At 46.9% G+C, this 22,500-nt stretch overlaps 2 protein-coding genes and 1 long non-coding RNA gene across 4 annotated transcripts in view; 2 read left to right on the forward strand and 1 right to left on the reverse strand.

The window, feature by feature from the left end:
• The window catches only part of mkxa (mohawk homeobox a), a 6,359-nt gene extending 4,870 nt beyond the window's left edge, over window positions 1–1,489 (forward strand). The window contains 2 exon segments of the mRNA XM_060045770.1: window positions 366–572; window positions 575–1,489. Coding sequence (XP_059901753.1) covers window positions 366–572; window positions 575–750 — 383 coding nt within the window. The 3' untranslated portion in view covers window positions 751–1,489.
• Window positions 1,490–12,659: 11,170 nt separating this feature from the next.
• Window positions 12,660–19,565, forward strand: LOC132452334 (uncharacterized). Its single transcript, XR_009524294.1, has 2 exons — window positions 12,660–18,913; window positions 18,956–19,565. It is a non-coding gene; the product is annotated as an uncharacterized LOC132452334 (long non-coding RNA).
• The window catches only part of rab18a (RAB18A, member RAS oncogene family), a 10,691-nt gene continuing 6,307 nt past the window's right edge, over window positions 18,117–22,500 (reverse strand). Inside the window, exons 5-7 of one of the 2 annotated variants that reach the window (XM_060044901.1) lie at window positions 22,082–22,200; window positions 21,198–21,264; window positions 18,117–20,249 (exon numbers count right to left, since the gene is read on the reverse strand). In XM_060044901.1, the coding sequence (XP_059900884.1) occupies window positions 20,149–20,249; window positions 21,198–21,264; window positions 22,082–22,200 (287 nt within the window). In that variant the 3' untranslated portion in view covers window positions 18,117–20,148. The remainder of the gene's footprint in view (window positions 20,250–21,197; window positions 21,265–22,081; window positions 22,201–22,500) is intronic. The other variant, XM_060044900.1, reaches the window with a different exon arrangement.

Raw genomic sequence — 22,500 nt, forward strand, 5'->3', positions numbered from 1 at the left:
TTTAATCTCATTGCGATTATTTTGACCAATAGTGCGATTGCGATTTAGTATGCAACTTTTCTTTTTAAAGTTCTTCCGTATTATTCACAAAACAAGCAAGAAATCATTCTGTAGTATGACCAACACAACATTGGAAGCAGTCAACATATAAACTACTCTTTCCTTTAGGCCATTCCTATACGTTGAGATGAATTTATATCTTTACATCTTTATTTATGAATTGTAAATAAATACAAATTTAAAAAAGAAAAGGATCAATTAAAAAATCCCAGCGTTTATCGTAGCCTTTGCGATTTGCAAACTAACCATTACATCGTGATGTCTGTTGGAATTAGATTCATCGTTCAGCCCTAACTCACACTGAGTTGTTTTATTTGCGGCCAACTGTTTTCCCCTACACGTCCCGGACCTCACCAACGTACACGTTGTCTTCCTCTGCGTGGCCAGGTCCATCGGAGTGGTGGTCGGAGGCACGCAGAAGCCGCGGGCAACGGGCAAAGACGAGCGGTACTGGCGGGAGATCAACGCCGCCATGGCGCTCACCAACCTGGCCCAGGTGGACGCCGCCGCCGCCGCACCACCAGCTGCATCATCCAGAAGTCGTCCCACATAGCCGAGATCAAGACTGTCAAAGTGCCCATGGTGCAGAGAAGTACTAGCATGGGGAGGAGCGTTGGGTACCCCTCGCACACCAGCCACACCACCCAACCACCCACTCCCTCTTGGGGAGGGAAGGACGATGCAGAATAAAACATTCCTCAGAGTTTAACTCGGTACCTAGAAAAGAAGAGAAGGTTTGTGAAGAAAGTGGGGAGGAAGGAGGGACGGAAGGAAGGAAGGACAAGAGAAGGCTTCCTGTGAGTCGATGTGTGACACGTGTGTTGGAAAGGCTTCAGGTGAGTCAGGCGACCGGGACGATGAAGACCCCCTCTGCGTTCCTCGCTAGTGGGACGTGTTTATATGAGGCGCAACCGGGGCAACGACCTGACCCCTTTTTATTTGTGTTTTTTTACCCGGTGGGCTTGTGCGTTTTGCGGTTGGACACGATGGACAAGAATGACGTCAGTATTTCCTAAACGAGACACTTTTGTAATGTTAACTTATTTTGATTGCGTACGATTTTCTTTCCTTGGTTACTTTTTTTTTATACTATGAAAGTTGTATCTCGCCAAAGTGCCTTTTCTTTTTGAAGCAGCATCAAAGAGCTGATTCTAAAGGTGCCTCTTTGGAAAAACGGTGAAGGATATTTTCTACTTCAATTTATCTCAATATAAATATATACAGATGTTAAGAGGCATGGACATTATTCAGGATTGTTTTTTTTTATGAATGAACCCATGCAAAACGGTTTGTGCCTTAGCGAGTGAATGAGCTCTGCCTTTTTTTGCGAGAGACCTCATGAACTCAAATAGCACTCTGTACACACACACACACACACACACACACACACACACACACACACACACACACACACACACACACACACACACACACACACACACACACACACACACACACACACACACACACACTACACACACACACGAGGAAACAGACGGTCCGAAAAAATGCCCAGGAGCGTTTCTCTCCCCCTCCAGCAGCATTGTGCTTGTTTTGTCTAAATGCCTCATCTTGACTGGATACTGAGCTCTCTGTTTTGTCTCTGTCGGACGCTGGGGGCCGGGCCGGCCAACAATAACTGGGGAGACATTCAGATGGCTTGGCCCTGCCGTGTGTTGATAAGCAAGCAAACGCCTCCAGCATCTCCCTCTGGAACCCACCTCTCAGTCTGGCGTTCGTTACGACTCCTCTCCATGTCAGGGGGTTATGAGCCGCTGAAACATGCACAGATGCTGGGCCGGGACTGAGGGGAGGGTGAAGTCAGTTTGTTTTTGTTGTTTTTTCACGCAAACACATTCACACACATCTTACTTATAGGTTTTAAACACGAGAGGATCATCACCCAAAAAGGGACATATTTTTGTATTTATTTCTGTGTTATCACTCGCCTTTAATGTGGGCAGGGGTGCCTTTGCTCACATGTTTCTGCTCTGAACAAGGTAGATCGAGATGAATCCCCCCCCCCTCATAACCCAGTCCCCCCCCCTCTCTGATCCAGCCGTTTGATCCTCAGCTCTCTCAGCTGTGGAGAATTAACTTCAAATTGCTGTTTACAAGCAGACAGAGGGACAGACTTGAAAGTTAGACTTTTTTTTCTCCACACGTCTCCCCCATTTTTTTTCATCTCCTTTTTTTTGTACTTCAGTATTATCTCTTTGTCAGCCAGCAAGTGTTCAGAGTGCTTGTTTGATTGAGTTTGTATATATGTGGTTGTTTCGTTTCTAGCCACCCCACCCCCCAAAACCTCCTTCCTTTTATTTTTTCACTCGGTTTTCAACTTTAGCCCGAGCGCATTAAGATGCTTCTAACGTGATCCGATGGAAAAACTCTTCTTTGAATGCTTCTAAAGTATGTACAAGCGCACATGTTATTTACATTGCAGCAAAACTACGCCAAGTACAAAACCTAAGAAAGAAATTAAGGTTGAAAACCATCGCGACTAAGTGAAATTGGCTCTCGGTCTGCTGACTCTTTAAAAGTTTATGCGTAACTTCACGGTACTGTTTGTGTGATAAAATGCCCACTTGTTTATTCGTTGTGCAGTTTTTGGCCTTTCTTGTAACAACCCCAGCCTGGACTCGCGGTTGAGAACAAAAAAGAAAAAGAAGCTTCACAACTTGTTTCAATTCCAAAATTTTCTTATTTCTTTCTCCCTGGAATTGCTAAAAAAGTATATTCAACAAAAAAAAAAAAATGAAGAGCTGCACTTACAGTAAGAAACCTCAACTTGTGCAAGGGTTGTGGCAGGGCATTCAGGACGACAACAGCCATGCGTTTACTTTACACGCTGGGTGAATGACAGACAAAACCGAAACCGGGGGGAAAAGCCTATATAAAATATTCCTGTTAGCGTGCCTATGGAAGCATAACAAAACACAATCACGACAGACGATCCTGAGGCTCTTCTTGCTGGGTAGGAGGTGGTGGTGGTGGTGGGAGGTGGGGGGGCTCCACATGTGTTTTGTATACACCTGATCCGGGTGGTGGCAGCCGCAGGGTTTCGTCAAACCTCCCCCCCTGCTTAGTGTGTATCCAGCAGCTCTCCTAGATCCTCAGAAGAGCCGGCGGGGCCGTCACACGGAAAACCCGGCCGCTCTCGGGGCGAGAAAACAAGACAAGGGGGTGAAGGTGGTTTTAACCCCACTCCATCCATCCCCACCACGCTTACACCACTCACACGTACGCGCGCACACACACACACACACACACACACACACACGTTTCCTATTCCAACGGGCTTGTCCGGAGAGAGGTCTGCTATCACCTACACACAAGACTCAGCGCAACGGTTTTACGGCCAACTGTACTGTACTGTACTTTTACATTTTGACAGCTCCTACAACTGCTCCTCTAGCGACACATGAAAGAAAAGAGAAAAAACGGTTTACTCTTTGACGTGATATGTTTTAAAAAGTTTATAAATTATTTAGGAACTGTAAAAAAAAAAATATGACAACGAAAGAAAAGTGGTCACGATAGTTTTTGTTTCAAAAACAAATTGCTAAGTTATATGAATTGTGTTGATGTTTTGTTTTCTTTTGAGAGAGACTGGATGTTTATCCAATGACCAAATACATATCTTGTTGAATTGTCCGAATTGCTCTAATGTAAAAGTTAATTTTTTGTAAACATTGTTATCCTCTCAAAACAATGAATAAACCTTTTAATGAAATACTGTCTTCTTTTGTCTGATAACGTGTAGATATACATGCATACGCAGTGTCATTTGATAACGTTTATCTCAAATACATCAAAGAGCTTGCTCTGCAACCAAACCTCGGGGATGATTCCTAACTCTGATTAACCCTAAGTGTTCTACTTACCTCACATATGTTTAATTTAAGCTCATCTCATGGCTATGGTTAATTCTACGCTCTGATCCATTGCTTTGACTGTTCGCCAAATATACAAAATTCTCTCTCTCTCTCTCTCTCTCTCTCTCTCTCTCTCTCTCTCTCTCTCTCTCTCTCTCTCTCTCTCTCTCTCTCTCTCTCTCTCTCTCTCTCTCTCTCTTCTCTCTCTCTCTCTCTCTCTCTCTCTCTCTCTCTCTCTCTCTCCAAAGTGAACATTTGTTTTCCTGCTTTGCGCTCTGGGAAGAAGAAGTGCATGTCCCCATGCCGCGGTCTCCGTTTGTAACCATGGGCCATCCATTGACATTGATGGTAATGCAGGGGATGTTTATTTACAGTGCAGAGGGCAGGGTGGTTTCGGAGAGCTAAACAAACCAATCAGGGCAAACCCTCGGTGCGGCCCAGTGTATACAGTGGTGCACATCAGCTGAGCTGCATGTGCCACGTTACACACATTAGTGTTCGGGGGGGGGGGGGTGGGGGGGGGGGGGGGGGGCACTGTTTGCCATCTCCTGTGTATTTGTTCTACCTTCGGACGGACGTCAGGAATTTCACTTTGTTTGACCTGAAATCGCAATGCTATCCTTGTGTTTGTTACGCGCTCAAAAGAGGCCTTGTCCGCGAGTGGAGCAGTCTTAGGTACACACTGGTGTGTGTGTGTGTGTCAAAAAAAAAAAAAAAAAAAGATTAGAAAACGTAAATCTTCCTCCTGTCCTGGGCATATACCTTTTTTTATTTATTTCTTTTGACACTCCATACCGGTAGGATGAACCGTTATGGGGCTGTGAGTCCGGACGCGTGACGCTGCCGGAACACAATGGAGCCATTGAGCCGGCGGGTGTCTGGGTCTTGTCTGAAGCACCCCGGTTCCCCGGTGCAGGGAGAGGGAATTTATAGTTCACACTCTGTAGACGGGCCCGTGTCTCTCGGAGGCCCGGGCCCACATCCCCTTCTCCTCTTATTAATGGCTCTACCATGCCCGGGCCGCTGCCACCGGGCGCCCAGGGCTCCTCTCACGCCAGAAGAGGACCCAGACGCAAAGAGCTCCGAAATCATTCAAAGAGAGATAGAGTGAGTGGCCGTGGGGAGGGGGGGGGGGGGGGAGGGTTAGGCGGCTCGCAGTGAACAGTGCGAGAGCTGCTGCCGCCCGGGCGACGGAAGGGCCCTGGGAAACAACTGCGGTCATGTGTCGGAATCAGTCAGTATCAAGTCACAACCAATCAACACGGAGAATCACTCAGCGGTCGGCCCGGGAACCCAGGTAGCTCCGCCGAGGTTGTTCTTTGTTCCCCCTGCAGATTCGCCGGGTTCTGAAGCCAGCGAGACCTCAGTGACCACCGCTCGCTATGATCACTCACTCGGGATACTTCCCCCGAAATAATCCTATCAGGTGGTTTGACCCCCGACTCTCCTGCTCTCTCATTCGTCCTAGCACGGAGCTGGCGCTGCCCCTACCTTTGCTGAGCCACATTTTCCATTGAGAAACTTAAGTGATATTCCATGCTGTTGGGGTTTTTCTAGCTCCATTCTAGTTTTTTTCTTCTTCTTCTTCTTCTTCTTCTTCTTCCTCTTCTTCTCTGACCGTGCTCTCCGTCCACCTCTCCCTCTCCCTCTCTCTCCTGGTTTTTGCTGAAAGCTCTGAAAGGGGCTCGTGAAAGTGCACGGTTATCTCGGTGAGGAAGAAGGACACGAGGAGATTCTCGTTTGGCACGGCCCGCCGCTTGACAGAGACTAGACCTCACCTTGGCTATTTAGTGGGCCAGGAACTCCACTTTAGCGTCCTCCGCCGACGCAGCCGCACGCCATGAAATCTAAGAACGCAGATGCACTGAAAATCATTTCCCATTTGATGAGGAAATATGACTCCCGGGGCATGCTGAAGTAATTAGTTACCTTGCTGTGAAGGATGCTCAGAAGAGCCCGGTTCATTAGAAACAGGACTTTGTTCGGCTCTTTTTTTTTCTCCGCTCTTTCCTGCCATTGGAATAATAAAAAAAGAAAAAGGGAAAAAATAAAACGACCAACCAGAAACCTAATTGTTAAATTCCTGAAACAATTGACTGATTAGTACTCAGTGCAGCTTTCGCGACGCTCTCGCTGTATACCTGGGGGGGATGTTTTCAATCAGACCGAACTCTCAGGAGTGTTCTCCGTGGCCGGGAGAGTGACCCTCTTACGTCGCCCACACTGCCACGGAGCACGGCTAATCACATGGGGGTCAAGGAACGAGAGCCCCGGACAAATTATCCCTCCGTGCAAAATGAACGTATTCGTCCAACAATCACGTTCGCAGAGACCGCGCTGTATACACTGAAAGGGATCACTAAACCTTGGCTCACACCGGGAGAAGGGGAAAATCAGGCCACACATAACCAGAGTCCTAGTTTCGTCGTCCGCAAGTGATTCTTACCAAATCGTTATGTCATGTGTAACAGGAGTTTCTCTCCGACTTAGTATTTAACAGCCAAACGCGCTTTTGAGTTATCTGACCTGGGAGTGTTTAAAGAGAAGAGAGAACTTGACGAACACAAGTTTCCCTCCAAATTAGGTTTTAATTTAGCCTTATCATCCTGGACAATGTATCGCTGCTGGGAGTCCGTCGCAGCACATTTTATGTCTCATTTCTTTCCGAAAGGGATTCTAATCTCACCATGAGAGAGTCATTCTGGAATCGTTAGCCTTGTTGAATGATGATGAACGGCTAATTAACTGTCTTTTTGCATGTGTCTGAGCACATGTTGCGGGACTATCCAGAGACGGGTGAAAATTAGGTCATCCGCTTCATTTTTCCTGATAAAGACCGTAAAAAAACAGACTGCTGCTGGTGCGAGGTTCCCTGCTCGCAGGAAAATGTTTCCCCTGAAGCACGAATAGGAGGAAAATGACGTTAATGAAGATTATGCTGGGTATTAGTGCGGAATGACACGTTCTCCGTTACATTTTAGGGTTAGGTTCTGTCTGAACACAGCTGGGACGTCTGACCTGTGCCAACTTCTAACACAAAAGGTCAGTTCACATTGTCCTTGCTCGATAGAAGTGGGAAACGGAGACATCCGGATGATTCAGGGACACCCGACACGCAGCCTGGACAGGTTGCCAGAGTAAACTCTTCTCAGTCGATACATGGGAGAACCAATTTCCATGTTACGAAACGAGAGAGGACGGGCGTGGGGTGGGGGAATATGGAGAAAATTGAAATCTGTGCTTAGATACTTGGTTTACAAAAATCCATTGTGTAGAGCAGGGGTCAGTAACCTTTTCAACATGCAGTGCCAGTTTGACATTTTCTCGTTAATGAGTGTGCCTTAAGCAACAATATATAAAAAAATAAGCTGAATTATGACAGCGACCAAAAACATTTCGAGAAGACCTGGAATTGTACTATTTCCATATAGTCCACAATCATGCATTAACATTTTAAATGTTTTTTTGGTTGTTATATTTGCAACAAAGGCTTACAAATTATAAATGCATCTGTCCCATCTTAAAACGCCATTTTCAGAAACTCATTTAAAAACATATTTGCACTGTGAGAAATGTAAAAAACAAGAATATATGAGAATGTTGGAACCATCCACATCAATATCTTTAAGACATGTACAGCTTTACAAAACTATGTGAAGGTGATGCATATAGGCCACTTGCAACAATATTTTAAATATTTTCTTCTCTATTCACAACATGCGTGCCTAGGGTTGCCGACCCCTGGTGTAGAGTGTATGTGGATGACGGCTGGTTTAAGTGGCCTCACCTGGCCTGAGTCACACTCGTTGGACTCTGGGGCTAGGTGAGGCTGCACACCTGTTGCACATTGAGCAATCACCGCACACACTCGGGAAGAGTTCTCCTACATGGCAACATGGAGCACCAGGCCATGTATCAGTATCAGCAAACCTAACAATAAACCGCATTTCCAACACCACCACCCTACGTCCCTGTCTGGAGGAGGCCAGTTCAAGGTGCAGTGTGGCAGTCACCTCATGAGCATTGCAACATCCATCAACCGCTTTCACTAGTCGACACACAGGAGACAACTCACATATCAAGATAGTCTGTTGTTATTTGGGTTACAGTCATTTTCTGTGTTTTCATCTAAATGTACTGTTTCTGGGGGCTCTTCTCCCACACCTCGCACCCCAACACCCGACCATCAGTCCAATCCACACTGTCTCTTGCACGTCACACAAATAAAAATAGTTGGAAAAAAATAGGCTATGTTCAGCCCATTTGGCTCACCACCAGCACAGACGGGGCAGAAGGGATTGTACAAACTACAAGACTAAACTCCAGCAGGCGTGTGTCCCCGGGCCACCTCAGGTCAATCCACAGGGGAAAAGAGACCGTCGCAGTCACCAGAACCAAGGGAAAGTTTGAGACAAGCCTCTCATTTGAAACGGCCTTCAGTTCTATCTATACTAGAATGAATCAACGTAGCAGGGGGTGGCAAGCGGCTTAAATGGCGAAATTCAAAAATAACAGTCATGGGAGATCCACAAGCCTTGATTCCATAATTGTTGTTTTTCAGATTCTGCGGCATCCCCAGCACAACCACGATGCCCTCTTCTCAAACTGATAGAACACTTCGTTCTATGTTGGGTCCACGGTGCCCTTAATCAAGCACTTAACATTGGCTTCAGCCGGGGAGGCATGGCTTTGCAAAGTGCTATGTGACGCTCTAAGGTTTGCAATTCCCACGTCTTACACGGCACAACACTTTTTCCCATCTCCGACAGTGAGACGTTACCTTAAGGGTACCCTCGTCTGTGCTTTTAAACCACACAGTTTCCACAACACAGTTGTGACAACTGTGTTGCTGGAGTCTTCCAAACCACTAGTATGATAATCAGGCCTTTTATTAACCAAGTCCGCGGGGCAATCCTGCCTCATTTTCCTTTGCAACGATTTAAGTTGTCACGACAAGTTCTCGAAGATAATTCTATTCAACATACTATGGTATGAATCCTGCCGATTATGTGTTCAGACCTTCGAGACCTACGAGATCTTCTTGAGTTCTTCTGGACAAAATATATTGTTTGATGGACCAGTGTCAGGGAGGACAAAAATAGACAAGCGATATACGCAGTTATTTTAGATTTACATTGGAGAATATCCAGGTAACGAGTCCTTTGCTTTCTAATGTTGTTTAGGAATCTAAACAATGTCGCGTGACTCAAATATAACCTCCGACCACATCAAATAGGGCGTCTCTGTGGCGCAGCGCAGAGAGCTGCTGGCTGTCAACCCCAGAGACCAGAGTTTGAGTCCCTCTGCGAGCAGTCCCCAGGAAAAAACCTAATGTAATTTTGGAAACTTAACGATGTCGTGTCCATTATAACGTCAAACATAACCTCCGACCAGACCACGGTGAGTGTCTCGGTGGCGCTGCGGAGAGACATCAACAACATGTCTCGTCAAACAATTGACTTCGGTGACGTTAGCCATTGCAATCGGAGGCCGATGTAAAGTTAGTTGATGTCAACTCCCAATGTTAACTAACTTAAGTTGCGGACGCACAAAGATTTTTCGGCGAGAATGTGAAATCAAATGATATGTAGTGCATCCTAAGCAACAAATATAATTGTATCTTTGAATGGAGCAAACCACATGGAGCGTGAATCTTGGATGATCTTTTTTTGCTGACTTCAAATATGATTGAAGACTATTGAATCAACATTTTGCTTCTGTCCCGAGAAACCGTGTGCGCGGACCCTACACACATGTGTAAAATCCTAACTTAAATATGAGTGTAATCAAAACATTTCCTTTGGCTTTTGCATCTGGTTATGCCGCCCCCTGCACTATAATAAAGAGCCTCACACTGATGAGGCGTCCCTCTTTCCCTCATCTACTCTTGCGCCCACTACAACCTGTAGTCTGTTTCCTACATCGGACCCTGTACAAAAACACTGTACAAAAACATCTAAGAAATTGTACGGCACTCAAGATAGAAACGGACAGGCCGGAATGACCACCTCTGATCACATGTGACTTTGCATTGCATTTAGAAACAATGCCTTGGGGTGTGTTTCCGCTCGGAGAGTTGCGGTGGTGGAGGGCTGGAGGCGTACGGTGGTGGCCGGACATCGCGGTGCGCGCGGCAAGAGCTGAACAGAAGCAACATCCGCTCGTAACGCGATCAGGGCCGAGGGAGTGGGGGGAGTGAGGGAGTGGGGGTGTTCAATGGCGAAATATGACGCATTGAGGAGAGAGCGAAGGGCTCAGCGTGCCTCTGTGTGATATTTAATCATTGAAAAACTAAATAAATTCCACACTACAGACAAGGGAAACCGCGTCAACGCAGCAGATGTCAGAAATGGCAGCTGCTAGAGGAATGTGGTTTGGCAGAGGATTTGGGTGGGGGTGGGGGGGGGGGGGGGGGGGGGGTGGAGTGTATGGCGAGGGCCCCTTTCACGTTAACACTTTGAGTTTGGCACACACCGAACGATACATTGTTGACCGACAGGGGCGATGCTTCAATCCCAAGGTCCGTCCTTATGTTGGGGCGGGGGGCCGGGGGGGGCTATATCTGGGGGGGGGGGGGGGGGAGTCTCCTGGACGGCCGTGTGGAAGAATCCTGCCCAAAGCGTTGCTCTCGTGTGTCAACATGTACCCAAACACTCCAGCGAGTCCATACTGTAAACAGCTTGTGTTGAAGAGCTGTAGCAGTGGTGTTAAAATATACCTCTTCACAGATGTGTGTACACACACACACACACACACACACACACACACACACACACACACACACACACACACACACACACACACACTTCCCCCTCCATTAAAAAGATGGATGCTATAAACAAAGGGTAGTGATGTCTGCAGAGTTGGGAGAGAGAGCGAGTGAAGGAGAAATAGAGCGGAGGAGACAGACAGAGATGAGACAGAAAAACAGAGAGTGAAAGTGACAGAGACGGACGGCGAAAGAGAAAGCGGGAGACAAACACACACAGAGAGCTAGAGAAACAGAGCGATAGAGAAACAGCCTGAGCGATACAGCAACAGAGTGAATAAGCGAGACAGACAGACAGAGAGAGAGATAGAGAAACACAAAGATATGGAGAAATAGCTCAAGAGTGAGCAACAGAGAAACAGAGAGAGAAATAGAGAAAGCGAGACGGGCCATTTAGTCCTGGCAGGCGGCATGGCACCACTATGGCAGCCAGTTTTTCGTGGCCGGCAGATAAATACACCACACATTCGCCGTAGGGCAGTAGGCTTGGCCAACGCTGTGACGTTACCATAAATCTGGAATCAGGCGGGCATCGGCCAGCACCAGCAAGAAACAGAGCCCATTTCTCCAGATGTTACTTATGGAACTTTTATTGATTATATTTCCCCCCTCTCGTCTCTCTGATAAATACATACACATGCTCAATGTCAAGAAGAAAAGCCAATATCCTAGCGGAGACGTCTTGCGTCATGAGCTCCCCGCAGGAGATTCACATGTTGATGAAGTGGGTTTAGGACGGCGATAAGCAGTCACAGGTGTGTTGTTGGTTAGATTATGAAGATGCCGCTACAACACACGGTGATCACTGCACTTGATCCAAATATTTACAGACGGATGAACAAAGTATTGCTCCGCACACAAGCATGGAGTGAGCAGACTCATGCGTTTGGATCTGCGGTGATTTGTTACGGATGCCTCATCGTTGTGCGTTTTTAAATTGGTTATTAGAATACTCCAAACGTATTTCAACCTCTGGGTCTGATTCAGTCATTCCCTGAGAGCATGGTGTCTGTCCATATCACATTGAAAGACTGAATACACGCCAAACTGCCAGACTTCAGATGCAAGTGTAGTTGGTGTTTGATGGAGCCAAAGTAGTCACTTATACATGAGCTGTATCAAGTTGGTGGGACCTCAGACCGATGTATAACATTAGGAGCACTATAGATTCATAAGAACATTATCTATGTGGCCTCTAAGGCAATATTGGTATGTGACATAGTGTAACCGCAAAGCTTCATGGTTTACATGTGGTATACAATTTGACAACAAAAGATGAAAGTGAGTGTGTGAAAAGAAAATATGTCCATTTCGACCATGATTTATTTTGTAAATAATTATACTTGAAGAAAATATTGTTATTTTGAGAATTACTTTCCTATTTTATTTTTCTTGGTTGATGGCTGGTCCAAGCAGCCACACCTGGCTCAAGTCAGACTGATTAGACTCTGGGGCCGGGTGAGGCTGCACACCTGTGGTGCATTGGCCAATCAACTCACACAGGTTAAACAAGCACATGCATACGCCGTACACACAAGGATATCTCTGACATGGTAGCATGGGTCCCCTGCTCTGCTGCATCTAACAAACTCTGAGAACAACTTGTCAGAGGAGTCCAGTAAAGCAACCTAGGGGGCTGGTGGCAGGGGAAAACTGCTAGTCAAATAATGCAAATATAAATGTAGTGGTTGAATAGGTGTGGTGTTTTGTTTGTTGGACACATGTATGTAAAAGTGACAAGAATTAGCATGAAAACATTTTCTGGAGAGTATGGGGGCGAATAGATGGCTGTTTAATGTGAGCGAGGTACCTGTTCCTCCTGTCTTCACCTCTGTTTGAGAAAAAACAGATTTCCTATGGTAAAGGGACAACTGTACGATCGTCTCGTGACATGGCAGAGTGAAGCGTTGTATGGGAGGCCAGCATACAACGTTTTGTCCAAAAGTCAAGACAAAAAATGACATTTGCCGACATCTCTGGTGCCTGGTGTTATAATGTAGCTTGAATGAAGACGTTTTACTCAAACGTCAAACCATGTGACAATTTGTCTGCTGGACTATAAGCTTTAGGTAAGAAGCCGTCATAAATAGACGGCAAGCTACTACAACTGCAGAGGGAGCTTCCCAGAAATAAAAACAATCACGCAAATTAAATGAATACATATACAAAAATGAACCTTGAATGATAACACACAGCCGTTGCTGTTATTCCGTCCCGCCAGCGACAAACGCTGAATCAGACACTTCTCCAGAGCATGAGCAGAGCATGATGTCATCCCGCTCCATAAGAGCTGCTGCCTACCGCTGGAATCTGGACGAACGTAAATGTTTGACAGCAGCGAGGTTGCCCGCTGCTGAGACGAGCTAGGCTATATCCACTGCCATAAATTCGTCTTTTGGTAGCTGCCCCGGGGGCCCTCAAGAGGTGAGGAGCCAAGATCAGGGGCCCCTCAAGAGTAAGCTGACCCCCGCGCTACACCCCCACACCGCAGTCACCGTATCTCCCGACCTCCCCCCCAGGAGGACGGCCCTAGGGGGGGGGGGTTCTGGCGTTCAGTGTGAAGCCTCTCGAGCTTGCTGTGTTTGTAGAGGCTGATGTGGAGTCGGAGAGAGCGCCAGGAGTTCTCCAGCGCCGGTGCCACTTTGCATTAAGCAGCGGCGGGGAGCCAGCAGGGCAGTAACGTGTGTCGTCCCCCCCCAGCCCAGTCCGCGAGAAGGTGGCGAAGTTTAGACAAAACAGGGGCGCCTCAAAGCCGTTGCGCCCCATCGCCTTAAGCACTGTGACCCTATCATTATATTACACACGCGCCGCACAGAACCGATAGGAGCGCTCCCACGCAGAACCCGACAACAATGCTCTCGTCACACGTACATCTGGTTCTGTGAGTCAAGCCCGCTGGGTACAGGGTTTAACATCGGGAGAAAACTCTCTAGCAACAACATTGTAACATAGGAGAAGCACTGACTTCTACCGCAGAGCACTGTCTAAGCATTTTGTAGTGCGGAACATTATAGGTTGTATCAGTGAGATTTTCCTTCCTTCAGACCACAAGCCAATTATAATGTTTGGAAGGGAAGTTGAAGTAGCTGTTGAGAGATACCAGACCCGCCACTATTACCCTAAATAGATGCGGGTCTCTCGATTTTTAAATCAAGGCTGTTCCGTGTCCTTGTTTTGCAAACAAACTGAATGGAAAGACCTATGCATGAGTTTCGATGGTGTACACTTTTAACACGTCGATTTTAATGCCTGTTAAAGTCGACCCGAAATTCTTCAAATGTGCTGGTAGCCCATAGCGTATGAGCTGGTAAATATATTTAACACGATAAGTAATATGAATATTACAACAATCAAAATACTTAAACTATGTGCTAAACAGATTGCAATTAGTATTTGTACACTTCACATTCATGTGTTAAGAAAAATAAGTACAACAATAAATAACATGATTTAACTGAACATTTAGGCAGATCTATTATAAATTCATGTTTCTTTTGTTTTTGCATCCTATATACAAATTGAACATTCTCAAGAACTAATCTAAAAAATTTAATAAATAAACCTTGAAGACCCAGCGTGGTTTGGCAAAGTGTGTCAAATGCCCGTCTAGTTGATTCCCAGGGATCATTGGACCACCGTCACGGGCCCTGCAGTCTTGGCTCCACCCCCTTACTTGCCACTAAAACGTTGTGCAGGTCGGGGGAACCAGAGATCACAAGGCGCCTTCTCCCAAACAATTAGCCTGACGGTAGCAGTAACAATTTCCGACGCCCACCCAAAAGACTCTGGCGGGGTTGAACTCCACAACACCCGTCACACCTTTTGTTATTCCCCCTAATCTGACTGAAAAACAATCCCGTGGACAGAGGGGGTAGTGGACACAGACGGTCTGGATTAACCAGAGTCCACATATGTTTTAAGTGCTCTTTGTTTGTGTGACCCGGCTACAGTTTCCATGGCGAGAGCTTCGTTTGGGACCGGGCTTGTCCTGGTGGGAGAGGCATAGCCTTGGCTTTGTGTTTTTCAGATTCAATTGTCTCCACGTGGGACCACTGCTCACGGTCAAGCTGGAAAAGTGATAGAGTGGCCTGGAGTAGTCTGTAATAAGGTGAGCCCCCGAGCAGTAAGACTTTGAGCAAACACCTAAAAGTGGTAAAAACATTATACTGGAAAACGTATCCCAGACCCTTTTCCTAAGAGTGCAAATATAATTTTTGTCTTAAGCGGAGGCCTCCAGCAGTAAGACAATGTGCAAACACCTAACAGTGGTAAAAGCATTATACTGGAAAACGTATCTCAGCCCCTTTAGTAGGAGTGCAAATGTAACTTTTAACATGTAACGGGGGACATTGTTAGGCCTAGCTGATCTCCGGGTACCCTTCAAAGTGTGTGAAATTGTGGAGCTGTTAGGTTTACAATACATTCCCTGGTCCGACCCCAAAAGCCAGATCAGCCTGGCAAAGAGAAATAAGCAGCGCAATTAAAACACTGAGGGACAGATTATTTATACAAAATAATGAATTTGTTTCTATACATGCCAATCATTTCACCCAAAGGGGAGTTTAATAATATAGATTTTTCTTCAAAGCGCAGCGGTGTAAAATGTGCGTCTTTTCCATGAAAGTGTTTGAGGCATGTGGAAAGGGTACACCCAGGCCATGTTGACACAGAGTGATTAGTTTATTATAGAAGGCGATGGCCTCCATGTTGCAGCAGCACCATGAGCGAGCGATCCGGAAGGCGTTCTCCTGAAAACCAGTGAATGTCACGCCGTCCATCGGATCCGAGAAGTGTTGAGGTGGGGGCGGCGGCCTGTGGCCAGCAATCTGCCACACGGGAGCACCGCGATGGTGGTGGTGGTGGTGGGATGATGAATGGAGCCACTCATCCTTACATTCTGTTTCCATAGGGGTGGTGGTGGCGGGGGGCATACCCCTGCTGTCCCATATTGGGCCCAATGTGCTTATTGCCACAGTAACATGAGGCCAGGATGAAAAGCAACCCCCATTGCTCGCAGAGTTTCTCTTTCAGGGCGTGGGGACCCTAGCCCACTGCTTTCCTTGGGGCCTTTACACAGGGCTCCGTGTTTTCCAGAATAACAAGTGTGACTTACTACACAATCATTTAGGTATAAATTAGATTGACAGAGTTTCAAATATGAGGAAACTCAATTACAGCCAGATTACATGTTGAGCTGAATTACATGGATCAGTGGGCCAGAGGTTCACACTAAACAAGGGTGGAGGTTTCCTTCCTTTGCCAAGTCTGACAGTTATTAAATTAGGGGAGGGGGTGGGGGTCTTTGCTTGATTGATAGACAGGGATGTAGGTCGCCTGCCTCTGAAATTGTAAGCCGATGTCTCTGGTGACACCTGTGTCCGTGTCTGTTTATGATATGACATTCCCAAGATGTTCCTGGCGTCAGGTGACATTCTGTTGGCCTTATGACATAAACACTCAGCCCACACAAGGTGCAAGAGACCAGGAAAGAGCAGGTGTGTTGAGGTCAATGTCAGGCCCTGGAAGGTCAACCCAAAGTTCAACGGGGACAAGCGCAGGTCACAGATCTGCGCTACGGGATCAGAACTGAAATGGGATGCTGTGCCTTTTCCTTTGCAAAAGGCCAACTTGTTAAGTGCAAGCGGGTGCGACAGTGTAAACACAGGGTTCTGCATAATCAAAGGGCTTCAACCTGTGCTGACAGAGCCATCAGTTCTGGGCAGACAGGCCCTTACCTCATAGTCCTCTGGTGCTACAAGGGTAACCTAAGAGAGTTGCTCAGCTCTGGCTGGAAGGGAAGGAAGGAGCAAGCATCAAAGGCATTTCTTTCTACCTCACTTCTGGAAGTGAATGGAGAGCAGTCAGAAGACCCACAGGTGCCCCCCCGCCCTCATCAGGTTTTGAGCCCACCTCACGGAACCCTGGATTTCCTTTTTATATAAATAAGACCACAAGGCCCAGAGACCTTGAACCCAAGTCCAAACCCTGTGATCTCAGAGGCAGCCAGCTGTACTTCTCTTCATAACTCGAGCATGTTAACACCCCAGTAGACTAGGCTAACTACACCATCCAAAACCAAACATTAAGTGGCTGCAACAGGACCATATCTTTCCATTGTTTTCCTCCAGGTACTCAGCCTGGCAAAACAATCAGCCGATAGTGACTGGAAGAGGGAACGACAAATTGAGTGACGTCTGGGGAACCCGACACCTCATGCATCGATGCGCGACGTCTCATAACGTTTTAACACACGACAGCACGGGCCGATCCCCTGAAGGGCCGGTCAGAGCGCAAGGCATCCAGGATCCGTACGCCCTGCGCCTGAAGCTAAAGAGGAGACTAACAGACACTGGTGTTAATTGGAACCAGAGCCGCTGCCTGCAGCTATCCCGACTGGCTGGGATACACAGGAAAGGCTGTGCAGACAAGACAGCAGTCAATCGGGTGAATTCTTTTTTTTTAGAGGGAACCTTCATGGCCTCGGAGAGCAGGCAGGTGGGGGTAGTGCTGAGAGATTGGCATATTGTAAATCACTCTGTTTCCCACCAACTCCAACACGTCACTGTAGTTTACTAGGAATCACACAAGAGTCATGGGTGATTGAAGACTGGGGGAAAGCACATGGGACTAATACATTCCAACCTGTTTGAAATTAACAAATTGTCTTTAAAGAAAAAAAAGTGTGGGGGGGAGGGGTGCAGTGTGACCCGTCACATTTGGACAACTCATCACATTTTTTTTTCCATCTGACGAAATTCTCAATCCTTCGTCAACTATGTTCAAAAGAACATGAGATATTTCAGACGAAGCGGCTGATGTTTTTCAGTGTAGACTTGAGGAAACGGCGGTAGCACATTGTTGGAACACATTGAAGGCATTAGTGCTCTATGCCTCCGTTGTTGTTTGACCGAGACATATTTCCAGATGACTGCCTGGACTGTGGCAGGAGAGGAGGAATACGCAATGAGGGCCAGAGTCTTCGCTCTGGCCTGCCAGCGCAGCACCCTTTCATAATCACACAGACATTATGTGCATCCCGGCTGAGAGAGATTCAGAGAGAAGAGAGAGCTAGAGAGTTATGACTGTGGTGGCGTTTCCCCGAGAGACTGCCAAAGGGCGATGATTTAGACAAGTCACAGGTCTAGGGGTCTGAGGATTCCTCGGACACTGTTTAAACACGCGTCTCTTCTGAAGGAGCGAGAAATGCGAGGGGAGCCGGGGTGATGAAGCCCTCACCTAGCAGCAACATTTCCAACACGGTAACCATGGCAGCAGAGTTGCGGGCCATCTTCGGTAACCGCTCGGACAAGAGGTTTTAGAAACAACCACTTGAAGTGTTGGCTTGCAGGGATCGAACCGGCCATTGTGGGCGCCACAAATACGGCAGGGAATATGAATGAACAGAAGAGGAATCGTTTTGAAAAAGCACTTTATTGAGTTTAATACATTGGCCGATTTTAATGGTGTAATATTTATAAGCACAGCTTTACAAATTATACAGGACAGATTTCAGAAAGATTCCTCAAATCACATGGTTTTACAAAGTCTGCATATTGTTTTTACATATGGATTATAAACAAGATAAAGAGAAGTCTATACTGATGAAAGTTAAATGTAGTTCTACTTTGAACAAGAGTCAACATAAGAATCTAAACAGGTTTGTTTTTAATGTTAACGTATAACTTACCCTATTGTTAAAAATGTATGAGCCACCGTAATGACATATACAGCAAACATATACAGCAAAACAAAAAGGAAAAGTATTTTCCATGCAGTTTTAAAAGCCGATAAAACGTCTACATTTTCACTAGACACAAAGGCATCTGTGCCCTCGTCCACATCCCTGTCCTGAGGAGACGGCCTCGCAGTCCTACATTTCGTGGAATCCGCAGACGTGCGACAATCACTCAAACACAGTCACTACAAACAGTCATGGGTCAGGGCCATGGTACATTTGTATCTGCCTCCCCAAGACCAGCACGACGACAGCCGCACTGGTAAACCCATTAGCGGGTTTCGTTTGATTTTTTTTTTTTCCCTATTCCAATGGAAACACCCCTATGACTCACTATCCTGTTTAATATTGGACACTTTTTCCTTTTGTCTAAGTCCAGTCGCGAATAAAAGGCCCCAATATGAAAAAGACCATTGGTCGGAGTAACCAATATTTTACCAACGCTATCTGCTAGAGCGGGGGGGGGGGGGGGGTGTGACACAAGGGAAGACCAGCATGAGATCCCCCACATTAAAGCAACATCTTTCTTAGAAAAAAAGTGTGCCATTTATTGAGCTTCTCTTATTCCCCTGACATGACTGGGAGAGCTAATCCGTGCCAGTCCTCCATTCACGAGCAGCCTTTCCAAGAGCGGGTGATGAAGCTTTGGAATCGTTATGTTTTATTGTAAACTGTCCCTCCAAAAAAATTAAAGGACCCGACTATGCTGTAAAGAAAAAGGATGGGTGGGGGGCGGGGTTTGCATTATCATCAGGCATGCGATTGGGCAGAGACCAGGGAACATGCAGAGCTGGGGTCGGGTGTGTATAGGACAATAAAAGGCATGCTGGAGACACTATGGAAGGCTTTGGTCAAAAATAACAAAGCAATGTTAAAATGACAAGTTAGATTGGCAAGAATGAACATTGAATGGATTCCCTTTTTAGCATTTCAAAAATAAAAATAAATGAACACACAAAAAAAACACGGAAGTCTGTCCTTCGACAGATAAATGCTAAACAAATGACCAAGCAAAGGCTTCCTAATTAATCGGGGCACATGCCAGGAAGGGGTGCGAGAGATTTTCAGAGGAGTTTGTAGCACTGCCTGACATCAGGCAGTGTGAGGGGATTGAACAAAACACCCCGGCCCCCCCAAAAAAACGAGAACACTGTATATGAGCACGGCTGGTGAATGTTAAGAGGCAGGACCCATCTTGGGAGTCACAGGGAAAAGTGCCACAGTCTGAGTCTTTAATGTTTATGGATGGACTTCTGCTTAGGACAACACGCACACACTCACTCACGCACACAGACACAATGGGGCTGCAGGGATTTCCTTTCCTTTTTCTGTTTTCATCAAGTGTTTGTCAGCGTCCGTCTGTGCACCCGTCTAGCGCCAGAATCTTTGTACATGTGCGGTCCATGTGTGTGAGTGTGCATGTTTGTGTGGGTCTGAGTGTATTGTGTGTGTGCACGAGTGTGTGTGCACGCATGTATTTATGTGCGTGTGTCTGAGAGTGTATTCATGTGCGTCTGCGCGTGTATTCATGTATTTGTGTGTGTTTGTGTTTGTGTGTGTGTTTCTCTGTGTGTGTGTGTGGCGTCTACACCAGGGAGCAGTAGCCCCCACAGCTGCCTCCGCCCGCGTCCTCGTCGGTCAGGTGGACGCGGCCGTGGCCCTCGCTCTGCCACAGCCCGGGGCTCTGGATGATCTTCTCCACCAGCTCCTCAAAGGCACACTGCACTCCGTCCCGGGTCTTGGCGCTGGCCTCTGGGCCGCGACAAAGGCGAGGGGAGGACAAGACGCACGAGCAGAAGGTCAACGCCAACACGGGGTTAAACACAGAAGATGCATCAAGAGGAATGTGTGTTGTTGAGATTGAGAGGCTTCGAAGATGACGGGGAAGGGGTAGAGGAAAGAAGAGAAAAATAAAGGGAAGAGGAGAATAAGAACAAAAACTGACAGGCAGGATGAGGGAAACGCACGGCGCGCGTCAAGGTCCGAGAAGCCAAAAGAGACAATAACACGAAATGGAAAGCAGAAGAGAGGGGGGGGGGGGGGGGGGGAGAGAGAGAGAGAGAGAGAGAGAGAGAAAGGGAACGATAGTGGAGAGAGACACAACAAGAGCGAGCGTCTGCACTACGGTGTGGTCATGCTCCCCCGGCCGGGGAAGCCAGCAGTGGAAAACGTCTCAACAATAACTGTCAAGCTCTGACACCAATCACGGGTCTGAGGAGGAGCCGGGTCGAGGACATTGGCAACTCCCCTTCCTCTAGATGGTGTGGTCCAGGAACAATATGACTCAACAGTACAACCGGTGCATGACCGTATCAATCATGCTGAAAAAAAGTCATCATCATAAAATGTGTTTCACTTTGTTAAACCGCCCCAGATATATTAAGAGAGAACAGTGCGTGATTTCCAATAAACTTCCCCCTTTTAATAAAGGAGGAAGATGGAACACTTGGGGTTGATAAAGAACACGCTGCTATTGCAACACAATCCTTGAAAGGCTTCCTTTGAAATCTTTTTTTTCCTGGCAAATCTTCCAAATTCAAACACACATTGATCAGACGCAGAAGAGAGCCTTCACAGAAGATCTGCGTAGGCTCTTCAACGTTTCAGATTGTTCTAAAGAGAACCCCAAACTCCCGTGCCGTCCCGCGTCAAGGTATGAGTTATTTCAGATAAAGACCCCCCCCACCCCCCATCCCATCCCGATTCAGAGAAGCCCGCCGTAAGTCCTGGTCTTCTGAGCGAGGGAAATCCGACTTACCTATAAAAAGCATGGAATGTTTTCGCGCAAACTTCAGCCCCTCGTTCCTGTCTAGTTCGTGGTTTTCCTAAAACAAAAAGGGAGAGAGGTAGTGGTGTGTTAGGAGCGCTGTCTGGTAGGTGGGCTGTACACAAAGCACGCAGCTAGAAGACGAGAAGAACAGACAAAGGAACACTGCATCTCTAGACAGAGATGCTGGGTATTTTGTCTTGACAGTGCGCTCACGTCATTGGCGCTATGAAATAGGATCTTGGATTAAGGCATTTCCAATGAATGCGTGACGTGATTAGGTTGACGTCTGAAGTTTAAGGAGGAAAAGATCACTACTAATTATCGCACCAACCAAAGACAAAGTAATAACATCTTTACGTGACACCATGGCTAATCTTGTATAAAATCTCATTCAGGCATCCAGTGTTCCTGCAGAGACAAATTGACTCGTGCATAGTACACCAATTTATAAATAAGGAAAAGAGCAAGTAGGTTCGCACTCCCTAAAACGGGTAACACAAGATTCTTCCTGAACCGAAACCCAAAGTGGATATACAGTGTAGACATCCCCAATGTGTGTCACATTTTATCATCATAATTAATCTACATGGCCATCACTGTGTGGTTCAGCAGCTCATTCCAGCTAAACCTTAGGCGTTCCTTATCGATTATTTCCGTGTCAGGAACAGCTGGTGGTGCAAAATGTGGTCCAAATAGGCCATGGCCGGGAACATTTCATTGCGTAGTGTTGTTTAGTCCGCGGTAAAAACAAGACAGTCCACAATCGTCGACCCGCTCATCCACCCTCTCTCCCTTCCCCCACTAATCCGCTCATCTCTGCTTGACGAGGCTCGGAGCGAAGCCACCTCAAACACGCAGGAAGAACCACACACCTTATCTATCTTGTTGCCGACCAGCATCTTCACAAGGTCGTTCCTCGTACAGTACGTCTCCAGCTCGTTCAGCCAGTTGTCCAGCTTGGTGAAGGTGTCGCGCTGTGTCACGTCATACACTGGGGGAAAACACACACACACACACACACACACACACACACACACACACACACACACACACACACACACACACACACACACACACACACACACACACACACACACACACACACACACACACACACACACACACACACACACACACACACACACACTTTATCTCCCAGTAATGAGGGCAAGGCTGCCTGGTTCCCGAGGGACACACACATGGCCACTGTAAGCGAGGGAATCCTGCCGTTTTGGCATTGGACACACGGGGTCACCGAAGAATGTAAAAGGAGCGTATTGACGTGCACGGC

The sequence above is a fragment of the Gadus macrocephalus genome, chromosome 23 (genome assembly GCF_031168955.1).
Source record: "Gadus macrocephalus chromosome 23, ASM3116895v1".
NCBI classification, from domain to species: domain Eukaryota; kingdom Metazoa; phylum Chordata; class Actinopteri; order Gadiformes; family Gadidae; genus Gadus; species Gadus macrocephalus.